At 43.6% G+C, this 22,691-nt stretch overlaps 1 protein-coding gene across 13 annotated transcripts in view; it reads right to left on the bottom strand.

Annotated features, from left to right (window-relative positions):
- Positions 1 to 22,691, bottom strand: part of ARID1B (AT-rich interaction domain 1B) — a 404,857-nt gene that overhangs the window by 120,577 nt on the left and 261,589 nt on the right. For all 13 annotated transcript variants that reach the window (XM_073337737.1, XM_073337740.1, XM_073337738.1 and 10 more), the window contains one exon: positions 9,400 to 9,643. In XM_073337737.1, the coding sequence (XP_073193838.1) occupies positions 9,400 to 9,643 (244 nt within the window). The remainder of the gene's footprint in view (positions 1 to 9,399; positions 9,644 to 22,691) is intronic.

Raw genomic sequence — 22,691 nt, 5'->3', positions numbered from 1 at the left:
GGTCCACATAGCCACTTAGTGCACAGCAGGCTGCTGCACTGTAGATTTACATTGCAGCTTGCCATGCACTAAATTTCTGGGTGGACAAGCCCTTAGATATTTCTAAACACAACATCCACAATGCATGAAGAATTAGCGTCAAAAATGTCAAAGTGTGTCGAACGGAGTAAACCTCTTTGCAGAGGGTTTCAAAAATAATGTTGTTTAACTCATGAAATCTGCCCAGACACTAAAAAGTTAACAGCTTCCTGGCCTATCAGCAATCTCCCACAGTTCTCTTGCCCTTCTTAATATTTAAACACAGTTGCTGCTTACACTGCAGAGAAGAAAAAGCTGATGAAAGCCTTTGGTCAATGAAATAAAAATTTGAAACACCCCCCCCCAACCCCAAAAAAAAACAACAAAAAAAACCCCAAACCAAAACTGTTTAGCTTATTTACATTTTTGCTTTGTTAGTAAACTGAAAGGGCTGGTGCAGAAGGCAAGAAAAGTGAAATTAACATCCACTATATCTTCTGGCAACGGCAGCACATTTTGATGTTATGCTGTGTCAGCTTCCACTACTGGGTTAGGGTTGAATTAGGTACAGTGCAAAACCTAAACCCAGCGCAGAGCATCACATTTTATGTTTGTTTGTTTTTAAATCAGTAACCTAGTTCTGGAAAAGCTACAAAAGAAAGAGAACTTTATTTCTGTTAAGTAAAATAATGGTCTATATTACAGAAATAAAAATATAGAACAGCATCTTAAATTGGCCTGTTTTTAATCACTGAAGAGCAAAAAATGGGCTCTATATAATAAGTGTAGCTGAGAGAGACGTGATACAGGTTTTGGAAAACTATGCACTTTTGATTTTAAAAAAATCCAAGTTGATTTTTCTGCCCTCCATGGTTAATCTCCCTGCTATATTCTAATAGTATGGATGGAAACAAAGCCAGCAGATATGTGTGCCACTTACCATAAGAAATATCCGTCCAGCTTTTCAAAGAGTACAGAAAGGAAATGCCCACTGATTTAGGGATGTGCCAATGTCAGGGCTGCCTGTGCCGGTCCATTCTCATGAAATTCACAACGTGTGACAGAAAGCAATATGGGATGGCAAATTTTCAGAAAGGTGGAGAAACAGTTTAAACAGGCAATGGAACGGAATTAGCCATTTGGGAGGTTTAATAGTGGGCTGCTTGTTTGCCCTTTTGATGTTCCATTAGTTGTTGATTTTATTTCAACAAAGGAGGGATGGGGAAAAAGTAGCTTCTCTTCCAGCAAACTCTGGGAAAGCAACACCTTTCTTTTAATGGCCTTCCCAGCAAGACCCCCCTGCAACATTTTGGCTTTCGCCCTCATAGCTATCAGCAACACAACAGCTGCTCTTTTTACAATGACTTGCTGGAGAGAAAATGATGGAAAGAGCCAATCTATGTCACATGGAGAGGCTGTAGCAAGACACTGCAGGAGGCAACAGGAGAGAAGTGAGGTCAGAACAAACAAGGGTAGGGTGAGGAAGGAGTGAAAAATAACAACAAAAAGAAAATATTAAAGAGAGGGAGCACGCTAAAGAATATTTGCTTCAAAAACACTGAAGCCTGAGCATCACAGGTCACAGAAATACAGACAAGCTCCCTATTACTTTTTTTCCAAGGCATCATGGCTGTAATTGGGCTGAATGGAAGATATTAGACAACCGGCAATGGCACACCAGATGGCAATTCCAGGTGGGGTGAAAGAGGAAGAAGACAAGAACAGTCTTATTTATGTGGCGTGAAAAACTTAGCAGCTCTTAGCCAGAGGATTAAACACCCACTACCCCCAACCTACTGGGAAAGCAGAGAGCACTTGGATTTCTACTAGGGTCCTGTCCCTGGACTCTAGCTAGGGTATCCATCCTCCATAGCAACCTTTGGTTAGTAGGTGTCTGATAAATCAAATCCTACAACCAGCTATCCCCCTTGGCTGCTGGAAAAGCAAAGCATCTGTCTTCTCCTGACTCCTGGCCTCCACCCCATAAGAGGTTACTCACCCTGTGCACTAACTGACCTTCTTTGAGATGTGTGTCTCTATGGGTGCTTTACTGTTGGTGCGGCAGCGCCCCCTGCAGCAGTGCCTGTCAGATTGCACACACGCACCTCCCCCATCTCACGCCCGACTCAGGCCATGAGCGGGACATATATATAACGTTGTGAGGTCCGATTGCCCCCCAGTTCCTTCTCTGCTGCAGAGCCTATGTTTCAGCTCTGAAGCAGAGGGGAGGAGGGCAGGTAGTCGAGCACCCAGGGGGGGGACACATCTCGAAGAACCACAGTTACTGCACAGGGTGAGTAACCTTTTCTTCTTCTTCAAGTGATGCCCCTATGGGTGCTCCAGTGTGGGTGACTAGGAAGCAGTGCCCCCAATTGGAAGGCTGGGACTTCAGAGCGGTATTTACTGCAGATGACAGGACAGTGTGTTGTAGTAGTGTTCTGCTATGGCGGGCTGAGTAATGGCATAGTGATGACTAAAAGTGTCTGCTGATGCTCATGTGGCTGCTTTGCAAATATCAGCAATCAGGATATTATTGAGAAAGGCGATTGAGGTGGAGAGCGAGCAGGTGGAATGTGCTCTAGTTCCGAGAAGGCTGTAGATTGTATAGTTGGTAGGACAGAAGTGTACACGGCGAGATCCACTTGGAAAGGAGTTGCTTAGAGATAGCCGCACCTCTCGATCTTTCAGCAATTGAGAAGAATAAGATTTTTGGAAAGGTTTAATTCTGTGCAGACAGAAAATGAGTGGTCATCTGACATCCAAAGTGTGCAATGTTGACTCCTGTTGGTTGCTGTGTGGCTTTAGAAAGAAGCAGGGAAGATGGATAGGTTGACTGAGATGGAAAGAGGATGGCACCTTGGGTAAAAACGTGAGATGTGGACATAGCATAACTTGTCCTAAAGAAAAGTTGTGTACAGGGGGGTATGCCATAAGAGCTCTAATTGAGGGCAGCGGGAGTGCTCTGGTGTGGCAAAGAGGTCTATGTGTGGGAATCTCCAGCAGTTGAAGATGTGCTGAAGGGCTCACGTATCTAGTTCCCACTCATGATCATGGGAAAATCTGCTGCTCAGTGAGTCCACAGTGGTGTTCTGGTGTCCAGAGAAGTATGCAGTTGAGATGGTAATGCCATGTTGTATTCAACATTTCCATAATTTCAGTGCCTCCGAGCACAGAGTGGGACCTTGCTCCGCCCTGCCTGTTGATGTAGAACATGCAGGCGATATTGTCCATCATGACTCTGATGGTGCAATGTACGATCAGTGGGAGAAAGTATCGGCAGGCATTGTGGACTGCTCGTAGCTCCAGGAGGTTGATGTGCAGGGTGGACTCAGTTAAGGACCATCTGCCCTGCACTGTATGAGTGTGAAGGTGTGCTCCTCAATCAATTAAGGAGGCGTCGGTTGTTAGAATCATGGACGGCGCTGAATGAAGGAAAGGAACTCTGACACAGAGATTGTGGGGCTATATCCACCAGAGTAGAAAGTCCTTGACTGTCAGAGGCATGGATAGGAGATTGTGTAGGCTGTTTCTGTGAGGTACACAGACTATCTGTAGCCATGCCTGAAGATGTCACATGAGTAACCGTGCATACTTTCCCACAAGTGTGGCCACTGCCCGTGGCCAAGTAGCAGGAGACATGCCTGGCTGAGATTTGGGGGCAGATTCTCACCATGGATACAAGATTGATGATAGTCACAAAATCTTTGAGCTGGGAGGAAGGCTCAGATTTGTATGGCATCTAATTTTGCCTCCATAAACACAGGTGTTGCACTGGAGTCAGTGTAGTTTTTTCCAGGTTTACACAAAGGCCAAGGCTTGAGAAAAGGTCCATTGTCATTCGGACGACGCAAAGAGCATTGGTTTCGGATGGGCCCTGAGGAGACAGTCATCCAAGTATGGAAAGATGATGATGCCCTCTTTGCGTAGGTAGGCAGTGACTACCGCAAGGACTTTGGAGAACACACAAGGGGCTGTCGACAGTCTGAAGGCTAGTACCTTATACTGATAATGGTTGGTCCCCATGATGAACCAGAAAAAACATCTGTGGGCAGGATGTATTGTGAGAAGAAAATACACATCTTGGAGGTCAAGGGCTGAAAATCAGTCCCTCTGCTCCAATGCTGGGATAATGGTGGAGTAACCAGCCTGAAGCACTGCAGTTTGATGAACTTGTTTAGGTTTTAAAGGTCCAGGATTGGTCTCCACCTGCCAGATTTCTTTTGGACCAGAAAATAATGGGAGTAAACCCTTCCCTCTGTGCTGGGATGGGACCAGTTCTATGGCTGCCAGTTGCAGAAAACAATTTATTTCTTCTTGTGGGATGGGTTGGTGAGAAGTGTTGTTGAAGAGGGAAGGTGGTGGGGCGGGATAGATAGGAAAGAGATGGAGTATCCTTCCCTGATGTTCTCTAGAACCTACTTGTCTGAGGTAATCAGCCACCATGATGGAAAAAAGGGGGCTAAGCGGTTGCTAAACTGGTGGGATGTTAGAAATGACTGATGTGACTGGAACAGGGGGAGGCTTCTCAGGACCCAAACCACACCTTCAAAATTGTTGTTTGGTTGATGGTGCATGGGAGGTAGCCCCTTGAGTCGTCACATACCTGCGTTTGGTAGGGGGCTTCTGTCGATGATGCTGAATATTGTATTGCTGCTAGGGAGTGTATTGTGGTGGTCAGGATCGTGGGAGAAGTTGGTATTTCCCAGGACACTGCTCTCTTCATCTCTTTGGCACTGGTGTGTAAGTGCCAAGAGAGCAGTGAGTTGCTCGGGAATCCTTAAGGGAGTTTAGGGATTCATCCGTACGCTCAGTAAATAATCTGGGGCCCTCAAAGGATAGGTCTTTGACAGTAGTTTGTACCTTGGAGAGGTGGAGCCATGACACCCGTCTCATGACTACAGCAGGTGCGATGGAATGGGAAGTGGTATGCCTGGAGTCCAAAGAGGCTCGTAAAGCTATAAGGGGCCAAGAAGCGTCCTTTGGATATGAGCGCCTGGGGTCTTTTTTATCATCAGGAAGGTCATGGCAGAGTTCCTATATTTTAGAATAGTTGACTTAATTGTACTTACCTCATAACTGGATATTCAGAATAGGAGCATAGCAGATGAATAAGCCTTGCCTCCAAATAGATCCAATCACTTCTAGTCTCTGTCATGATGTGTGGGTTGAGATTGGTACTGGCATCCTTTTTCTTGCACGGCATTGAAGCCCATGGAATTTGGGGTGGGGTGAGAAAAAAGAAATTGCAAGTCCTTTGTTGGAACATAATATTTTTTGTCCACCTTCTTGCAGGTCGGGGGATGGACGCTGGGGTCTGCCAGAGAACTTTGGCGGGATCAAGAAGGCCTCATTGGCAGGGAGGCTATTTTGGAGGAGGAGGATGTGTGCAAGATGTCAAGTTGCTTATGTTGTTGATCTTTCACCCCCTCCAAAGGAGTCTGGAGGGAGTCTGCAATCCTGTGAAAATGTTTGACATTGTCAGCTGCAGTAGGGGGTTGAGGCATGATAGCTAGAGCCCTACACGGATACAAAAATGTGGATCCGCATCCAATCCGCCAGGATCAACTTACAATCCAACCCACAATCTGCTAGCCATCTTTTACCTGTATCTGCATCCACAGCAGCAAGCCAGCTCACAAGGGCTAGCAATGGAGGTGGGGGGTGAAGGGAGCGAGTGGGCGTGTGGGGTCTTGCAGGGAAGAGGCAGCGCGAGGGTGGGCACTGGGGCTAAGTGGCAGTATGGGGGTGGTATCTCGAGGAGAAGGGGCGGCATGGAGGAGGACTTGGGGAGAAGGGGCATTGCATCAGATGCTGCTCTGGGGGACTTGCGAGTGAGGGCACACGGCAGCAGCAGTGCGTGTTGCATCTCAGTGGGGTGGAATGGTGGGGCGCTGGGGCAGTAGCAGGCAGGTCGGGCCCGGGAACATGGCCAGTGCTGCCGGACGGGGCCATGGTGGGAATGCTGGTGCTGCCCGAGGGGACTGAGCTGCTGGACTGGAAGCAGCGCGGCGAGAGAGTGCTGGACAGCCCCAACTCCGACCTCTCACCCAGCCCCAACTACTGGCTGCTGCCGCCAGCCCCGAGTGCGCTGCACCCCCCAGGCTGCCTGAGCTGGACGCCATAGGCCAGGCGCCGCTGGTGAGTAGAGCCCTGTGTGGTTGTATCTGCATCTGATCCACTATCCGCAAAAATGGTCTGTGGATATCCGCAGATTTGCAGGGCTCTAATGATAGCCTCATCAGGCAAGAGGAAGAAGAGAAGTGGAGTGCTGGTAGAATTTCATCCTCGTGTCCTCCCTTCTCTTCTGCTAGAGGTAGATGCTCAGCTTCTGGTGGTCGAGAGACCAATGGAGAAGGTGAAGGTGTAGGCCTCCGGCTTTGCTCCATGGGAGGTTTCCCAAACAGTGCTCTGTACATGGTCCAAGGATCCCAGTAGGGTCAATGTTGAGGGAGTGGCACATTGAATCCATGGAGGTCCGTATTAGGGACCAAGTCCAGTTGTGGACTGTGGATAGTGAGGATGAGTAGAGGAAGTCTTTTGAGCCTGTCTTGAGTAAGAGGGTGGAATGGAGTACTCTTCCTCTTTCTCCATGTCGCTGGGGAAGGGTGTTGCCGTCCTTGGAGGGGAAAGGGAAGAATGGTGTGAGTTTGGAGAGAAGGATGGAAGTAGAGGGAGGTCATGTCTGAATAGTGGTGACTCAGGCGCATAAGAGACAAGTTGGTCCTTGGGGTATCTGTACTCTTGGGGAGGAGGGTGGGGCGTTATTGGCACCAGCACAAGTATTGGTGCTGAGGGAGAGATGTATTCTCCTGAGCAGCCAGTAGACAGAGTGGAAAACTTGCTTGGTGCCGAGGACTTGCTCAGTGCTGAAATGGACATCGGCGCTGATAGCACTATCAGTGCCATAATACCCGACATTGGTCTGATTGGGACGGTTGGCACTATTTTTCAAGGTTTTGTGTCTCGGTCTGTAGGTCTGCCCAGTTAAGGTCTTCAGCCCAGTTAAGGTCTTTGCTTAGCTGTGGTACCGGAGGTACTCAGACAGGCTCTGGAGCTACGTCTCCTCTCTGAGGATGTCGAGGCAACTGACCTCACTGGGGATGGTGTTCTGGTGGGCGATGTCTCAGAAGGTGATGAGCCAGTTTCTTCTCAACAGAATGGGAAACAGAAGATCTTTTAGAGGGGTGTGGCGAATGAGGGTTGGTAGACAACCTAGCAGAGGGGAACTGTCTGGGCCAGGGTCCGATGCTGGACACAGTAATTTCCCCATAAGGAGAAGTAGCAACCAAATGTCCTGGTCTTTTCTGGCCCTGGCAGTGAGCACACTTTTTGGGGATGTGTCCCTCTCCCAGGCAGCGAATGCACTGTGGTTGACCATCCGTTACTGGGAAGGCGATCCAGCAGGAAACACACCTCTTAAACCCTGAAGATCCGGGCATAAAGTTGAAGGGGAAAAATTCCCAGTTTGGAAGGGCAGGAAGTGGGAAAACGAAAATCTAAGGACAAACTAACAGGGAGGGTAAAAAGGCATAAGTGGGGGTTTTTTTATCGGGAGAGAATGAAAAGGGAGGAAATAACTACTAAACTGCACTGAAAGGTAACAGTTAAGGCAATACCTAACAGGGCAAAAGGAGAAGTGGACTCTGCTGCGGATTCCCTCCCAGACCAAAGGCAGTTAAGAAGGAACTGCGGGGCGGTTGGACCGTACAGTGCTATATATATGTCCCGCTCCTGGCGTGAGATGGGGGAGGTGCGCATGTGTGGTCTGACAAGCACTGCTGATGAAGAGCTCAGATCCTAGGCACAGGGGGTGCTGCCACATCTACAGAGGAGCATCCATAGAAACATCACTCAAAGAAGAACCCAATTAATATTATTAGTGGTGGGTACCTACTGCTCTGCTTCTCTCAGCCTCCAGAAAGCTGCAAAAAGAGGAAGTGATTGCCTCCTTTACTTTATACTTGGCTGCTGGCAGAGTAGGGTCTCTACTGTTCTCCTTTCCCATGAATAGCTCCAGAACTTGCCTGTGGTGCTTCTCAGTGCTTTCCCAAGCAGCAGAAGACTGAAATGGTCAATATTCCAGTCAATTTCACTGCTATTCAAGGCTTCTGAATTGCAGTCTTGTTAATTTCATTCTGTAGCTGTTGTTTGGAAAGGTGTAAACAGCAGCAAAGGTACTGCAGCTTTCTGTAGATTCAGGAAGACAGCAGCTGCTCTAGTTCATGTCTGAAAAGTTCATCATCTACCAAAAGAGTTAGAAAAACTTGGTTTTGGAGGCTGCTTAGGCCAGGAGCAGCCTATCTGGTTTTTGTGTCATTCCTAAAAATGCTACCTTGGAAAGATGGCACTTCCAGGAATGGCAAATCGTTCTACAGAACAGGATGGCTGACGTTCAAAACCATGTCCACTTCTTGGTCAAAAATTAATTAGGTAGACAAAACACTGATTTACTTAGCTAGACATAACTGTTTGGAGGTCCACCAAATATAAACAAACTGACTTCCCATATTTTAATGCTGGGTTCTTTCAAACAAATTTGGGACTTCCAGCAACGCCATTTGATTTGAGCCCTCATTGCAAAGCACATGATTCAGTGTATGACCACAGCCTACCACTGCTATACTAGATAGGTGGGGACCAGTTTAGAATGTGTCTAGAATTAATGCATATAACTGTTCTTCTGGGCAATTTAAGGTATCTTTATAAAAGTCTTAGTCTACATGAACCACCTTGTACCACACGCCAAGTGGCACTGGAAAATGAATGGTAAACATTTCACTATCATTTTAACTATTACTGGTGGGATGGAATTCTAGTGATTTCTTGTTCCTTCCAGCTGTAAGGTGGAAAATACTATCTTTACTAGTTTGCACTGATGTCACAAACTATGTATTCATAATACAGCCTATGAATTATTTTCCCTTCCTGGGTTTATGGTACTCTATAACTCCAGGGAACAAAGACAACAAAAACCAATAAGCAGAATGAAAAAGAGCCCCAGAACAATTCAAAGAAGTGTGAGACTTTTCACAGACGGACCCAAGGACTGGCCGAAGGGAAAAGCTCTGAACAGTACTGCTCTAAAGTTGAGAGTGTTTGGACCAAAGGTTTTGACTGGTCCATTATAATGACACATACCAAGCACAATTTTGGATCTAGACCAGAAGATTCAAAGAATCTGGAGGTCAGGGGTGTTTGATCTGAAGTTTTGGTTTGAACCCATCTCTGGTAAAGTGTGTATTTTAATAACAAAAGGCCACACAAATGCAAGATTTCCATAAAATGAATGAATTTCAAATGCCCAAGTCACAGAAGTAATTATTTTTAAAATTACATAAAACATCATATTTCTACTCATTTTATTTTTTAAAACAAATTTACCTGGAATACTTGCAGGAGAAATTGGACCAGATCTTGATTGGTTGCTTCCAACAGGAGAGCCTACAGGGGAAGGTGATGGACCGCCTGGGATGCCAGAGAGATGTGGGGAGGCATGAGGGGAGAAAGGCGACTGTGCAGGGTTACTCTGCTCTCCCTGGCTGCTTGTAGAACCTGACGCACTAACTGCTGAACTCAGTGTTGCTTCAGTTCCAGTGGGCAGGTCATCAATGGAGCCGGATAAATCCTGAAAGAGAAGAAGAAGAAGAAAAAAAAATAGAGTACAAGTAAGAACTAACTCCCAAGGTAGAGCACCTGAAACCTAGAAGGGTGGTGAGGAACTCTCTGCACTTCGGTGGAAAGCATTAGTATTTTTAAAAAGTTATTTCATGTAGAAGGATGATAACAAGCCCTGGCCCCTTGTCTCATTAAAGATCCAACTGCAATTTTTGCAATAGAAAGGAAGTTTGCTCTGGTCTGTTGATTAAATTCCAATTTGTATAACTACATTCTACCAATCTAAAATCCCCCTCTAGTTTTAGCTGGATATGCCATTCTTCACTTCTTTTTCTTAACTACTATATAAACTAAGTTTGCTGTAACCTGTGCAGCCTTGCAGCAGCCTATTTAGTGCCATGCAGGCGCTCAGAGAACCTACCCGGGGACCTGCCGTGGCTGGGGACCCGCTGCGGCCAGGGGAGGGGCACGCCTCCCCTGACCCCCAACCTGCCGTGGCACCCCTGCCCCAGCCCCAACTGTGCTGTGGCCCAGACCTGCCGTGGCTGGGGTGTCTGGACCTGCTGCAGCCAGGGTGGCCCGGACCCAGCCATGGCACAGCCCAGCCCCAGGCACGGCTGGGGCAGGGCAACCTGGCCCCAGGTGCCGTCGGTGCACCACTCACCCAGCCCCAGCCTGAACCTGCTGGGGGTGGGGTGCCTATCCTGCAGCCCCAGCCCTGAAGCTGCCGTGGTGGGGAGAGGAACTTTTCCCACCAGCCCAGGTGCTGCTGCGGGGAGAGAAAGCTGGGGGGAGTCTCTCTCCCCACCATAGCCCTGGCGCACCCTCCTGCACCCCAAACCCCTCATCCCCGACCCCACCCCAGAGCCCGCACTCCCAGCCGGAGCCCTCAACCCCTGCACTCAACCCTCTGCCCCAGCCCTGAGCCCCCTCTCACACTCAGAACCCCTCAGCCCCACCCCATGAATTTTGTTATGTGCACCAATATGAAGGTGACATGTCACTCATCACCTCCAAATTGGTGCACATAACAAAATTCATTCCGCACATGGGTGGGAAAAATTAGAGGGAATACTGTATACGATGTTGCTATACACTGTTAAACAACTGCTGTGTTTCATTTCAGATACGGCTGCATTGCCACTGGTGCGTAAAGTGTTCCCTATATAGTCAAATCTTGCTTATCTGAATGCTAGTTAACGAAAAATTTCAATCACCTGAAGGCTGGGTACATCCCCCAAAGTTTTAGATTCCTAGATTCCAAGGCCAGAAGGGACCCCTGGGATCATCTAGTCTGATCTCTTGTATAACACAGACTACAGAACTTCCCCAAATTTCTAGAGTGTATCGTATAGAAAAATATCCAATCTTGATTTCTAAATGTCCAGCAATGCAGACTCCACCACAACCCTTGGTAATTTGTTCCAGTGGTTAATTATCCTCACTGTTAGGAATGTATGCTTTATTTTATTTTACATCTGAATTTATCTAGCTTTAGCTTCCAGCCATCGGATCATGTTATAAAGTTCTCTACTTCACTGAAGAGCCCATTATTAAATATTTGTTCCCCATGTAGGTACTTACCGAAGTCACCTTTAATATTCTCTTTATTAAGCTAAATAGATTGAACTCCATGAGTCTATCACTATAAGTCATGTTTTCCAATCCTTTAATCATTCCTGTGGCTCTCCTCTGAACCCTCTTCAGTTTAACAACATTCTTCTTGAACTTTGGACACCAGAACTGGACCCAGTATTCTAGCAGAGGTCACACCAATTCCAAAATAACTTCTCTACTTCTACTCCAGATTTCCCTGTTTATGCATCCAAAGATCACGTTAGCCCTTTTGGCCACAGCTGGGAGCCCAGGTGCAGCTCACCGTTCACCACAACTCCCAAATCTTTTTCAGAGTCACTGCTTCCCAGGATATAAAAGTTCCCAATCCTGCAAGTATGTCCTACAGTCTTTGTTTCTAGACCTACACACTTACATTTGACCATATTTAAACACATATTGTTTGCTTGTGCCCAGCTTACTGAGCGATCCAGATTGCTCTGTATCAGTGACCTGTCTTCTTCGTTATTTACCACTCCCACAATTTTTGTGTCATCTGCCAACTTTATCAGGGATGATTTTGTGCTTTCTTTCAGATCATTGATAAAAATGTTAAATAGCGTATGACCAAGGGCCAGTCCCTGTAGGACCCCAATAGAAACACATACACTCGATGATGATTCCCAGTTTACAATTACATTTTGAGACCTATCTGTTATCCAGCTTTTAATCCATTTAATGTGTTCCACGTTAATTTTATGTCATTGTAATTTTTTAATCAAATGGTGTGCGGCATCATGTCAACTGCCTTACAGAAGTCTAAGTATATTAAATCAACACTATTGCCTTTATCAACCAAACTTGTAATCTCATAAAAAAAATCAAGTTAATTTGACAGGATCCATATTCCATAAACCCATACTGACTGGCATTAATTAGATTACCCTCCTTTAATTCTTTATTGAGTCCCATATCAGCAACTCCATTATCTTGCCTGGGATCAGTGTCAGATTGACAGACTTACAATAACCTGGTTATCCTGTTTACACTTTTTAAATATTGGCACAACATTAGCTTTCTTCCAGTCTTCTGAAACTTCCACAGTGTTCCAAGATATAGCAAGCTCCTCATCCATCTCTTTTAGAACTCTTGGATGCATCTATCTGGACCTGCTGATTTTAAAATGTCTAACTGTAGTAGCTGCTGTTTGTCATTCTCCTGAGATATTAGTGGAATACAAAGACTTATCATATGATATGACTACATAATATTCCCCTCTCAATACAGAACAGAAATATTTATTGACCACTTCTGCCTTTCCTGCATTATTATTGATAATTCTACCACTTCCAGCTAGTAATTGACCAATACCACTTGTGATAGACCCAGGCCAGTTGGGTACAGCAGAGTAGCCTTATTGGGATCCAGGAAGTGGGCGGGCAAAGCCTAAGGGGGGGATCCACAGGACCTGGGAAACCAATAATTACGGGGGACAACTAATGAACAACAGGGACAGGAGTGCGGTCAAAGGGTCAAACGAAGGGAACCGGATGGGGACACTGAGCAGAGGACCCCAGACAGCGCCTACTGCTCCTCAAAGGCGTCAAGGGAGTCAGTGGATGCCGCCCAGAGGAAGGTACAGCAGAGTAGCAGAAAGCAGATATACTGGCCACTGGATTAACAGTTTTCTGTTCCCTGACTGACCAGAGCAGGGGCTGTTCCAGGCTAATAAGAACACCCGACTCCAATTAACCTGCAAAGAGTCAGGTGAGGCCACTAAGCTAATGTGACCACCTGACTCTAATTAAGACCCCTCTGATATTCTAAAAGGGCTCACTCCAGTCAGGCAGAGGAGAGCTGGAGGAGAGGAAGTGTGGCTGAAGGGCTAGTTAATGAAGACACCCTCAAGTAATAGGTAAGGGAGAAGTAGGAGAGCTGTGGGGAAGTGGCCCAGGGAAATGTAGCAACTCTGGCAGTGAAAGATTGGCTGCCAACAGCTACTACCATTAGGGTCCCTGGGCCAGAACCCGGAGTAGAAGGCAGGCCTGGGTCCCCCTACTCCCCCCACAACCTGCCACTACAGAAACACCTCCTGGGAGGGGAAAACAAACCCCAGTCAGGACGGGAGGCTAAACTGTTTTGGTATAAGACTGTAGGAGCAACAGAGACTGTGGGAATTTTCTCACCAACCTCTTTGCTGGCTTATGATGAAAAGGGCTCAGTAGACTGTATCCCTGGCCCTAGAGAGAGAAGGGCTACGTGGAGGGTTGCAGTGAGCCTCTGAAGCTAGCATAAACCGCCTGGAAGCGCGGGACCCACAGAAACAAGGTCAGAGCTCTGCCACACACTGTTAGAATCATAGAATCATAGAATATCAGGGTTGGAAGGGACCTCAGGAGGTCATCTAGTCCAACCCCCTGCTCAAAAGCAGGACCCATCCCCAATTAAATCATCCCAGCCAAGGCTTTGTCAAGCCTGACCTTAAAAACTTCTAAGGAAGGAGATTCCACCACCTCCCTGTTAGGATTCTTTTTGTTTCTAATATTCTTAAAAAACTCCTTACTGTCCTTAACTCTACTAGCCCTAGATTTATCCTTGTGTCCTTTTGCTTCCCTTATAAATTGTCTACAGTTTCTAGCTTCTGATTTATATTCATTACTATTAACTTCCCCTTTCTTCTATATATATAACTTTTTATAGCTGTCTTTACTTCCCCCTTTTGCCCAGGTCAGTTTTTTAACCAATACAACCTTCTTCCTCAATTGTGGGTTTTTTTGGGCATCTAGTAAAGTGTCTGTAAACAATTCCCAATTATATTTAATATTTTTCTGATTAAATTCTTCCTCCTACCTAATATAGCTCATAAATGTATTCAGCTCTGTGAAATTGGTCCTTTTACAGCATCAGGTATATATATCACTGGCCTGGACTTTACTCTGTTTGCACATTATAAATTGATCAAGTCATGATCACTTGTACTTAAGATACCAATTTAACTTTTGACTGAAGCTCAAGCCCTATGGAATTACTTGGTTCTTCAGGATTGGACTTTAATAAATGTCAGACAACTAGAAATGTTGCAACAAGGTAGAGGTGTATCCCATAATTTTTCAATAGAAGTGGGAGCTCCCAAAGTCCAGTAACCTTCTGTTGGAGGAAGCCCTTGTGTAAGCATTCATACTTAACAGACGCTGAGAAAACCCAAATATTGCAAAATGTTGTAGATTTTTTACACAATGACAAATACTTTCAGGTTGTAAGGTATAAATTAGGAGGCAAGTTGATACTTCTATTAGCTAAGTAAGGTGAAAATAAAAGATTGCTATTTCACACACAAAATAGGTCAACTCCTATATGTCCTCTCATGACCTCAAAGTCTTCAACAGATTAAATAACTAGTACGACAGACCATTTACCCATTTGGTTTCAATCTTGCTCACATGGTTCTAATCTTACTCACATGAGTAGTTCCACTCAAGCCAACATGATTAGTTACATGAGTAAGGTGTGGAGAATCTTGCTCCGTCTGGGGGAGAGTTGACGAAGGGACAAATTATTCATGTGCAAACATCAGCCAAATTTTTGATGAACAAAGGAAGAACATTTCAATAATATTTTTGTTGAATTTTCAATACATTGGGACAGATTGCACAGGAGTATCCTTAAATGTAACAAATTTGCCATCACCTACTGGTCCCCTTACAAAAGACTCACCCCCTAAAAAAACTCGAATTTTTTGAAAATTATAATTCACTTCCAAGTTGCATGAGTTTAAGTGCAAAATAAGCATCTTAAAACTCAACCAGTACAGAAAACACCTAAGATGGACTCCACTCTTCCTTGAGCATAACGAGGACGACTGTCTGTGCCTGACCCTCCATTTTTACTCCAAATTAGCCCCCCAACATAACACTTTGTGGACCTTCTTTCCAATCCAAATAAGATCTCAGTTTCTGTGGGCACAACTTTGCACCTGTGATATTAATGCTTTTTCCTCTGAGCCCAAAACTGTACATGTAGTTCATTGTGTATGTAAAAATGGGAATCCATATTCATCATCTGACCCTGTATGTCAACACTGCACTGATTTTTATAGTAAAGTTGCAACCCCCTGAAAATAGCAGTATAATAGTGTAATTGGCAATAAACTGGTTTTGTTCTGTCTGTTCTAAAAACTATTAATGTCTGTACAAAGTGTAAGCAAGTAATGAAGGTATTTCATACAGTATAGAATAATTATAGAGATTTTTAAACGGGAATATATTTGACAAATAGGTAAGTAATTACTGCTTTTCCATGCATAATATAGCTCACCCTTAAACAGAAGCAAATGATTACTGTCGTAATGTGTAACAAATGTAGCAGAAACTGCTGATAAAACAAATGCTGCTGAAAAACACATAATAAAAACTGAAAACAGAATCTAGCAGAATAGAAGCAGTTCCCAAAGAATACAGATCCTGTGTACCCAAGGGGTAAAAGATATACACATACACAACTCTGTGTTTAGAGGCCATTTCGCCCAGACAACAGCTCAAACTCGATAACATTTTTGGGCTGAAGATCACTTGTTTCATGAAGCCAAGAGGAATTTGAAAAAAAAAATGCATTAAGCGTTAATACTGTGCATGATAAAATGATTTGTAGTTCAGGGATCAAGACAAAACTTGAGAGTTCACCGTAATATCACAATTTATCTTTGGCTTGCTGGGGGGAGGGGGGGGGGGGAAGAAGGCAGGGGACACAAGTGAAGTTCATTTTTTCCATCAGGTCGCATTACGACTTTTCATTCTCTTAATCCCCCACGGGGGAGGAATGAGTGACAAGTCCCAGGCAGTTCCTCAAGTGCATGCCTTCAAGGGATTTCCTCACAAACCTGATGCAGCTCATTCATAAAAGCAAAAGGTGGGGAGGGGCTCTCACGTGATGCCACTTTGCTTAAAGAGCTAAACTATGTCCAGAGAGAGAGCGTGCAAACAACAGACAGGCTTCAACTGCACTGCACACTACTTCAGCCTGATGCGACTGACCCGCCTCCCGTACATCATGATCCACACACTGAACAAAAAGAAAAGGAGTACTTGTGGCACCTTAGAGACTAACCAATTTATTTGAGCATGAGCTTTCGTGAGCTACAGCTCACTTCATCAGATGCTCATGCTCAAATAAATTGGTTAGTCTCTAAGGTGCCACAAGTACTCCTTTTCTTTTTGCGAATACAGACTAACACGGCTGTTCCTCTGAACACTGAACAAACTGCAGGATTTCCTTACAGGGCTGGATATTGTACATGCACACCTCGCCATTCATTTAGCCACACTGTCAGGGGTTGTTATCATAGCAACAGTGTGTCTTGCCAAGCAAGAAAACAGATAAACATGTAAGCTTTCTCACAAGAGTGAATAGACTTACATTATCCACAGAGCTCTCCAGGTTACAGGCAAAGAGGAAACACAAACCAGCCATCCATACTTCATTAACTTGCCATGGAGTTGTCTGTTTTTTTTTTCTTTTAATTTGATAATTGCTTTTTTAGAGAAATATATATACATAAATATATGTACCTTGTGACCGCCTCCTGCCCCCGCCCCCATTACATGCAATGCAAGAACAGGTAAAGCCTTGTTATAAAAAAAAAAAGGTACATGAGGAAATTATATAGAGAAGGGAATGCATGCAATATCCAGACAGGTTTCAGAGTAGCAGCCGTGTTAGTCTGTATCCATAAAAAGAAAAGGAGTACTTGTGGCACCTTAGAGACTAACAAATTTATTAGAGTATAAGCTTTCGTGAGCTACAGCTCACTTCATCGGATGCATACAGACCGTAAGAGCAGAGGTCTTCTTATTGTTCTCATGTCAGCATCATTTTAATGTTTACTGTTCGTCCAAGTAACAGAACAGTAATAAAGTAATATGCAATTTCCACAATACAGGCATTTATATACACACTATGTGTGCACATACAGTTTTATATGTAAATTATATAAATACACTTACACACACACACACACATCCGCTTAACTTATCCATATGCAAAGCTATTTAGAAACCTGCTAATAAGAGTTACCAAAGTGGTTTAAGCATGCAGCCTAGTTAACAAAGAAGCTCTGTAACTAATACTTCTCTAGAGGACAATTTAGTCAGCAGGGCACCAACTCTATTCTTTTATAAGTACTATCAGATCTACGATGCCTGTAAAGAACAGAGAGACCTTACTGCATCTCATTCAAACCAAGGCACCTTCAAGCTACAGTGGTTCCATTTATCTTGTTGGAATGCTGGCAGGTTAGGTAATTGCAAGGATTCTTTTAAGGGGCTGAGGTCCCCATACCCCAAGGCATGCCTTAAATTCTACCTCTTTTTCAGAGACTTCATCTGTAAGGCTCTGATTTCCTGGAATAAAACACAACAAACCTACTCTTGCCAAAAATCTTTTGCTACACAGATTTGATTCTTGTAGCATAATCTTATTAGTGTTATCTACAGTTTACTTTAGTTTTAAAATGTGGTGCCAGGTCTAAAGAAAAATAAAGGATGAAATACAATTTGGTATATCTTCTGCTACCAAATCATACCAAAATGCTACATTATCTATGTCTGTATCTGTATTATTCAGGACATCCCAACCAGTTCTCAAAGCTAGTTTCTAAATAAAACTTGATTAGAAACCTAGGTGTCAATGTGCAGGATTTATACCTCTTAGGTAAGACTATCTTCCCTTTTCCCTTCACCTTCCACCTATATACCACCTTTATTCTGGTCCACGTGACAAGTACAAGAGTTGTAATGAACAGGATCACATTGTGTTTAGGATTATGACATGTTTTCCCGGTGGTATGATCTTATCAGACTTTGACAGGAAAAACATTCTTGATTCTGATCCACAATTGTAACACAGCGAGCAGGGAAAGGTGTAGGAAATAAACTACTCATTCGGAGCAAGGAAACTTAAGGTTACTCATCAGTGAAGAACAGGGGAAACAACAAAACACATATGTAATAATCCTTCTCACTCAAGGAATATTCTTAGAGCTGAAAAATATAAAAACCCAACAACAAAAATGAGAATGCAATAACTTGATGATGATCCTGGAAGCAAGCAACATTCTAAACACAATTAGTTTGACAGCATTAGGACATTCTCAGCTCAACAGTAAAAACACATCACATAAGGTATGCCTATGCTGCAATTAAACACCTGTCAGCTGACTCGGGCTCAGGCCCCGAGGCTGTAAAATTGCAGTGTAGATTTTTGGGCTCAGGCTGGTCTGAGACTGAAGCCACAGTTAATAAACTCAGGCCTTCTTGCAGTCTTCGAGTAGTATTAAAGATAAAAGATAAAATGCTACATAATATACCCCCCCTCAACAAATTTAAAAGTAAAATCATATCTATCTATGTATATATATATAATATGTGTGTGTGTGTATATAAAATATATGTAAATATAGATCCATATATAACATACACAAGTAGATACGCACACTTCACTATTGTTTTGGAACTAGAGGGGTTTACGAACAATATGCTCTGTAACTGAGATTAACTTTGAGCCAATGATTTGGCTGACAAACACACAAAGAAAAGCGCCACAATAGCTCTGTTTAAATTTCAAGATATTTGTAAGACCTCTTTTCATCACAAAGCAGCCTATAATAGTGTGTTTCAAGAAGTCTTCCAAAGGCCCCGCTGGTCACATTGTCTAGACAGCAAGTGAGCTAACAGCCTCAGATTTCCTGTGCAACTGGAAAAATACACAGACACAGGAATGATGGAGAACATGAGGAAAAATCTTTCATGTACTAATCCTGGCTCCCCGAGCAGGTATCTTCTATCCTAACTATATATGTTGTAATCCTTATCCAACCATGTCAAAAATGTGCATCCCTTAAAATCTTACCTGACAAGACACACAGAATACTTCCCACCTGTACCTCTCCACTCACCATAACTGGAGAAACAAAATCAGCCAACCTACTTCTTTAAAAGTGAGGCTGTTATAATCTCTTTGTACAAGTGGCTTTCAACATTATCAGGGTGGCTCCTTGCCCAAGTAACACACTCATGGCCAAAAGACAAGGAACCTTCTACAAATGTTGTTAATTCAAGGTTCATTTGAGGCAAAGCAACCACGATCACTTCCATTACAAATACTTTCTTTGAGAAAGCCCTAGGTCTCTGGTAGGAAGCCTGATTCACCAACTTTCTGTCTCAGAAAATTCTACCATGACAGGGAATCTGTTCTATGCTAAATTCGTGTGCAGGACAAACCTGAGCTTTGCTAAATTAATGTTTGGTTAAAGACACTCTTCACATATGGTTAGTCATGGTATTCCAGACAGTTTCATTTCATTCCACTTATTACACATTCATTCTCATTTTTACTGTCAAAACTGTACCTGTACACACTAAGCTATTCATGAAAGCTTCTAAACCAAAGTAGCTCGCTTTGTGCAAAATTTTAGCTTCTTGCACTAATTTTAGTGACAGTAAACAAAGTGGTGTGAAATGTGGACCATTTACTAGGGAAACCCATTTCCTTCAGTCTATAAACCTCCGGGGTTTCCTAAACCAGTGGCTCTCAACCTTTCCAGAGTACAGTACCGTATCCCTTTCAGAAGTCTGATTTGTCTTGTGTTCCACAAGTTTCACCTCACTTAAAAACTACTTGCTTACAAAATCAGACATAAAAATACAAAAGTGTGTCAGCACACTCTTACTGAAAAATTGCTTACGTCTCATTTTTACTATAGAATTATACAATAAATCAATTGGAATATAAATATTGTACTTACATTTCAGCATACAGTATATAGAGCAGTATAAACAAGTCAGTGTCAACATGAAATTTTAGTTTGTACTGACTTCGCTTAGTACTTTATATGTAGCCTGTTGTAAAACTAGGCAAATACTGAGTTGATGTATCCCCAGAAGACCTCTATGTACCCCAAGGTGTACATGTGCCCCTGGTTGAGAACCACTGTCCTAAACTACCCCAAATACTGAACTGTGCTCTCAGACATCCTGCTTTGTTCTTGTAGGGTCAAATACTATTTTTGAAAAGTTATGCTGAACAGATTCCAAAAAACGCAAAATCATTCCTCCCCCCCAAAAGTCCAGTATTAACTTCAGCAATCAGGAACATGCGTGAGCAAATTCTTAAAAAAAATAAAATAAAATAAAATAAAAAATCAATGCTATGACTTGTTTTTGTTTAGAATTGATAATCCCCTGTCTTTGACGTCAGCAGTGACTATAACCTATGCAAAGTCTAAGTACCTGCACAGGATTCAGCTTCCATTTTAACAGGAAGGATTCCCTTTACTAAGGGTAAAATCATGGTACCATTGAAGTCCATATGAGGTTTGCCATTGACTTCAATGGAGCCAGGATTTTATCCAAGGTTTCCACCTGATGGGAACATTTCCAGGCAGTAAACATAAAGGGATTCTAAACTGATCAAATGCAAAGTCCGAACAAAACTAGTATACATATTAGTTTCCAAACTATGGGTCCTGAACCTGCAACCTGACCCACATAGGTAGACCACCTGTGTGGAGCCCTAATGACACCAACAGTACTCTGCACAGCCCTACGGAAAGCCTACACAGATTGAGGCCACATTTTGGTTATTTAGGGAAACAAGATTTCACTAGCCCGGGGTTGGCAACAGGTGGCACGTGTGCCAAAGGTGGCACGAGAGCTGATTTTTAGTGGCACTCTGCTGCAGCCAGGGTCCCAGCCGCCCACCCCACTCAGCCTGCTGCGAGCCTGGATGGACAGAACCCCGGGTCAGCAGCGGGCTGAGCGGGGCCAGCGGCCGGGACACCGGCTGGCAGACGGAACCCCAGACTGGCAGCGGGCTGAGCGGCTCAGCGCGGTGCCCGTCTGGGGTTCCATCTGATGCCCGTGCTGCCGGTCTGGGGTTCCAGCCACCGGCCCCTGCCGCCGGGGTTCCGGCTGCCAGCACCGCTCAGCCCGCTGCCAGTCTGGGGTTCCATCAGGGGACCCCTGTAAATATAAAATTTATTACTGGCATGTAAAACCTTAAATTAATGAAGACTTGGCACGCCACTTCTCAAATGTTGCTGACCCCTACACTAGCCCATCCTGCCTAGAGCAGTGGCCAATTCCTGATTTTTCAAAGGAAAAGAAGCCTTCAATAATACACCTGATTATTGTGCAAAGTTTCTGTGTTTTTAAGATGTCTTTTATTTTATAAATATTTTTAATAATCCTGGTTCAGTATATTTAGGTGACCAGGAAAAAAAGTCTGCAGTAGTAAGTTCACTGTAATTCCTATTTGTAGATAAAGCTGAACCATAGCTGCTTAATCCTCTAGATTTTATGATTTAAAGGAGTCATTTATTTCCTAGGATTTAGTCCTAGCAAATTCCTCAGTGTCATAAGGACTACAGTATTTGAAATACATGTTGACAGGCTGTTCTTTTTCTACATTTTTTAAAATGGGGTAAGATGTTACTGCTGTGCAGATCTGTGAATTCTGCAAATTTAGAGATGAAAAAAAACTGACCAATTTCATAACAACCCAAATAGAATCTGATACACCAATATCTAGTCCACTAGCCACAAGTTGGGAAAAACAAGAGGCTGCGGGAATGAATGTAATGATTTTATAATTTCAACCATTTTCAGTGGTCAAGAAGGTAGTCCTATATGGTTGTGTTGGCAACAGATTGACAGGGAAGAGAGCTTTATGACAATCAAATCTACTAAAATTACATTATAGTTTCAAAAAACCACATGGAAATATGGCCAACTGTACACCTCAGTGATGGTATTTAGTACCACTCAGAATGTGATCCATAATTCTCTGATAGTTAATGGGAAGGGACCTCCTGAAGTCTCCAGGAGCATCAAGAAACCCTCCCAATGGCATGAAAAAAGTTGATATTTTACAAACATCAGCTTTATGAAATGATAAATACTAATGACCCACTGCTCTCAAAGCAAATTGATAAAGTCTAACAAGAACTGTAAACTGGTACAATTTAGGGCTTGTCTTCCAGCTGCACTTTTTGATACTGAAAGTAAACAATAAATCTTTAGAGCAGAAAAACAATACAACATCTCTCAAGGTACAAACTTTCCTGTTTATCTCCAAAATGGAATGCTTAGCACGTAGAAATTCTGAAAATAAAAATTTAAACAAAAAGCCACAAACCCTTAGGAGCCATTTGTTTCTTTAGTATTCCAGCAATGAAATATTTTCACCCAGCAAGTCCTGTAGCAACAGCAAATAAATTACCAGCATTCTTTAAAAAACAAATTGCCCTAAATCCACTGGGAAGACAGAAAAGTTGTATTTGTACAAGAGCAATCTACTAAAACTTAGTTGTTTTGACACTATTTTTCATTCAGTTCTCTCAGAGTTGTTCTCCCTCCACAAACACAGACCATTTATAATATATAAAATATCTTCCATTAAAGACAAGCTTAGCATCACATCATAGAATCATAGAATATCAGGCCTGGAAGGGA

The sequence above is a fragment of the Lepidochelys kempii genome, chromosome 3 (assembly GCF_965140265.1).
Source record: "Lepidochelys kempii isolate rLepKem1 chromosome 3, rLepKem1.hap2, whole genome shotgun sequence".
Taxonomy (NCBI): Eukaryota; Metazoa; Chordata; order Testudines; family Cheloniidae; genus Lepidochelys; species Lepidochelys kempii.
Note: the sequence above shows the minus strand (reverse complement) of the source record. Positions and strands in the feature narration are given on the sequence as shown.